Consider the following 3995-nt stretch of genomic DNA (forward strand, 5'->3'; position numbering starts at 1 on the left):
GAGAGAAGGAGTTCATATACCTTTCACAACTATAGGCAGGGAATGAATTCTTAAACAAAAAAGGGGTAAAAGTAATTAAAATAGACAAAATATTTTTAATTTCATGACATTGAAAAGTTTCTGCACAAAAACATTAACACATATAGGATAAGAAGTGAAACAACAGACTGGGGGAAAATACATGGATCAAGTATTTCTGATAAGGATTTGGCATTCAAGATTTATAGAAAATGTTTTTAAATTTTAAGACCAAAAGCCTTTTCCCAGTAGATAAGTGGGCAAAAAGACATGAACCAAAAATTCTCAAATGAAGAATTGCAAACTTTTATCAGCCATGGGAAATAATACATGAGATCATTAATAAAAGAATTATAAATTATAAACAACTCTAGGTTTTACCTCATACTCAGCAAATTTACAGAGATGACAAAAGATGGGGATGTCACTATCAAAGGGGTTGTGAAAAGGCAGATAAGCTAATGAATTGTTGAAGCAGGGAATATGAACAACCATCCTGGAAAACAATTTAGAATTATGCAAATAAAGTGACTTCAATGCACATTTATTTTTATCCAAAGATTCCACTGTTGGGCCTTTGTCCAAAAGAAATTGCCTAAAGAGAAAGACATGTAACATGCAAAAAATGCCACAATCTATAGCAGCACTTTTTCTGTTAGCACATAACTAGAAACAAAGTGTATATTTATTGATTGGGGATGGTCTAAACAAATTATGGCACATGAATATAATGGAATTTTATTATGCTATATAAGAAATTATGAATATAACTATGAGCTGCTTGAGGGCAAGGATTTTTTCTTTGCCTTTCTACACATCCTCAGCACTTAGCACAATGCCTAGAAAGGACTGGTTGTTTAATTAATGCTTGTTGACTTGACTTGACAGATTCACAGGAACTTTGTGCAAAGCAAAATAAAGAGAGCCAAAAAACCCAATATGTTCATTGATTAAAACAACATAAATAGAAACAACTACTGCAAAACAGTAAAAATGAGTGTTGCAAAATTAAAGAAAACAGAGTTGGCCTGAAAGAAAAGCCACAAGGAGGCATATTCTTTCCACTCCTTTTCAGAGATAAGGGAATGGAAACTAATGGATATAAAGTTATATTTATATATATCACACACACATATATATATAAAGTTATATATGCATATATATAAATGCTATTTTTTGAAGTATTAACCAGGTTTGCCAATTTTTTCTTCTCTTTCTCATTATCTCTTTAAAAAAATATATTGGTAGGGGGGAAGCTGGGTGGCTCAGTGGTTTCAGAATCAGGACCAGAGACGGGAAGTCCTAGGTTCAAATCTGACCTCAGACACTTCCTAGCTGTGTGACCCTGGGCAAGTCACTTAACCCCCATTGCCTAGCCCTTACCACTCTTCTGCCTTAGAACCAATACCCCGTATTGATTCTAAGATGGAAGGTAAAAATTTATTGTATGTGTGGAGGGAGAAATCTAGACAACATAAAAACAAATAATCAAAGACCTATTTTTTTCAAAAAACAGGATACGTTAGGTAAAATTTGGAGGAATTTTCAGCTAGAAGAAATGATGAATAAAAAGCATTAGAGAAAGATTTATATTATTATTTTCTATCAACATAGAAGATAAAAGAAGACTATTACTTAAAATATATACAATGTAAAACTTTTTCTATACGTCTTACCTAAACAAATAGGTGGAGTTGACCACTTTCCTTGCACACATAGTGCTCTTTGAGATCCACTCAATAAGTAATATATATTGCATCTATATTCCACTGAGGACCCTGTTTCATAGCTTGACAATAATTCATCAACAATAGTCCCATGTTCAATCTCAGGTGGTGGTTTACAGTTTTCATTGTTTTCTAAGAAAAATTTTATTAATAGAAAAAAATCATATGTATTTATACATGCATAATCTCTACCGTGTTTATTTTTCATATCATTTTATTCAAAAATAGAATGACTGGACAGATTTTGTATTACTACTAAAAAGAATCTATATTTTAACTAGCTAACATTTTGCATATAGCATTACATTCAACTCAACAGGCCTTTGTTCATTCAGTATAATATGAAAGGTGCTATGCTGCCATAAACAGATAAAAATGAAAAATGGTCCTAGTCTACAAAATTCATAAGATTCACATACATGGATTTTTGATCATGCAGGCTGCTATTAAAAAACCTTAGAGAACTCTGATATAAGAGACTCCCATGTTAAACCTGTTTCCATGAAGAGAGACATCAATCACATTGACTATAAGAACACTTCTGGTCAAACATTCCTCTTCTAGGCTATTTTTTCCTTTTGTTCATAAAACAGATTATTACTACTGGAGATTAGAGTAGCAGTATCCCAAGCAAAGAGATGCCAGTCAGGTTATTTGTTCATAATGGATTAAACCAATATATGCTTTCTAGATATACATAAGTTCATTAATACAGAAGGACCTAGTCAATAATGCCTTTTATCCTGAATATAGCATAGTTACCCATGCATTTTGGAGGTGAGGTCCATTTTCCATTTTTACAGATTATCTCATCAGATCCTTTAATGTGATAGCCATTTTCACAAGTATATGTCACTTTAGCCCCATTGTAATAGGTCTTAGAATTGAAGTTTGCTGAGCCATTCATAATCATAGGTGGCTCCTCACATGCTATTTTTTCCTTTATTTCTGAAAAAAAAAAAGGCCCCACAAATAAAAAAAAAAAGGAAATGCCAATTATATTTACATGAAAAATTTTACTGGGTAAATCTTGATCAATCTATTACTAACCAATGCAGTTTGGTGGTGGTGTCCATTTTCCATGTTCACAGTGTATTTCTTCTGATCCTTCAAGCTCAAAGTTAAGCTCACACTCTATGTGAATTATTTCTCCATGCCGGAAAGTATTGGGAAGAGTTTGCATTTTGGCATTTGGAGGCAGTGGTGGAGGAGGACATCTATTTCTTCTTTCTTGAGAAAAGAAGCTTGTACATTTTATTACATAAGGTATGGTATAGAAAAAAAAAAAGATTTAGTCCTAGAAACAGAAAAACTGGATCCCACTACCAGCTGCTTCACTTACTAGCTGTGGAATCCTCAAAACTTCAAGTCACTTCTGTCTGTTCTTTGATCCAGCCATACCACTGCCCAGTTTATACCCCAAAGAGATCATAGGGAAAAAGACTTGTACAAAAATATTTATAGCCACGCTCTTTGTGGTAGCAAAAAATTGGAAAATGAGGAGATGCCCTTTGATTGGGGAATGGCTGAACAAATTGTGGTATCTGTTGGTGATAGAATACTATTGTGCTCAAAGGAATAATGAACTGGAGGAATTCCATGTGAACTGGAACAGCCTCTAGGAATTGATGCAGAATGAAAGGAGCAGAACCAGGAGAACATTATACACAGAGACTGATACACTGTGATACAATCCAGTGTAATGGACTTCTTTACTAGCAGCAATACAATAATCCAGTCAAGTCACTTAACTTCTCCAAGCCTCAGTTTTTTTTTATATGCAAAATGGACTGCCTACATCAAAGTAATTGTGAGGAAAATAGTTTAAAAGTTAGTTCCCTTAGTCCAAAAGACAGACTCAAAGAGGAATTAAATTCCTGACAAGATCAACAGAAGAAAATGAAACTAGAGAAAGAAAAGTAGTAAAAAGCCCCATCTGGAAAAGCATATCTAAAACTGCCACAAAGCCATAGTCCAGGACTCTTAAAAGAAGGTTCCTTCAAGCATAATTATGATGTTTGGAGAAGTTTTGTTACTGAAACCTCTAAAACTGGCAGTGTGATCCTAAACAGGTCGCTTTTAACTGTCAATATTCCAGGCAACTAGGACCATATGTGTCAGAGAAGACTGTGATCCATATTAGTAGAGAAAGGTCCTCATAAGAAGTTCCTAGCACTAATGAAATCACATTTCTGGTATATAAATATATGTGTGTATGTATATGTGATATATACATATTTTCTTGAAAAT

At 33.7% G+C, this 3995-nt stretch overlaps 1 protein-coding gene across 1 annotated transcript; it reads right to left on the minus strand.

Moving 5' to 3' along the window:
• Positions 1-1694: 1694 nt before the first annotated feature.
• On the minus strand, positions 1695-2979 carry LOC123254537 (coagulation factor XIII B chain-like; the record flags this gene model as incomplete). The annotated part of the gene is made up of 3 exons (XM_044683536.1): positions 2796-2979; positions 2508-2693; positions 1695-1877 (listed from the first exon to the last, which is right to left on the minus strand). Coding segments are annotated over exons 1-3 (502 nt in total), but the record flags the coding sequence as incomplete, so codon positions are not given.
• Positions 2980-3995: the final 1016 nt, after the last annotated feature.

The sequence above is a fragment of the Gracilinanus agilis genome, unplaced genomic scaffold (genome assembly GCF_016433145.1).
Source record: "Gracilinanus agilis isolate LMUSP501 unplaced genomic scaffold, AgileGrace unplaced_scaffold24336, whole genome shotgun sequence".
Lineage (NCBI taxonomy): Eukaryota > Metazoa > Chordata > Mammalia > Didelphimorphia > Didelphidae > Gracilinanus > Gracilinanus agilis.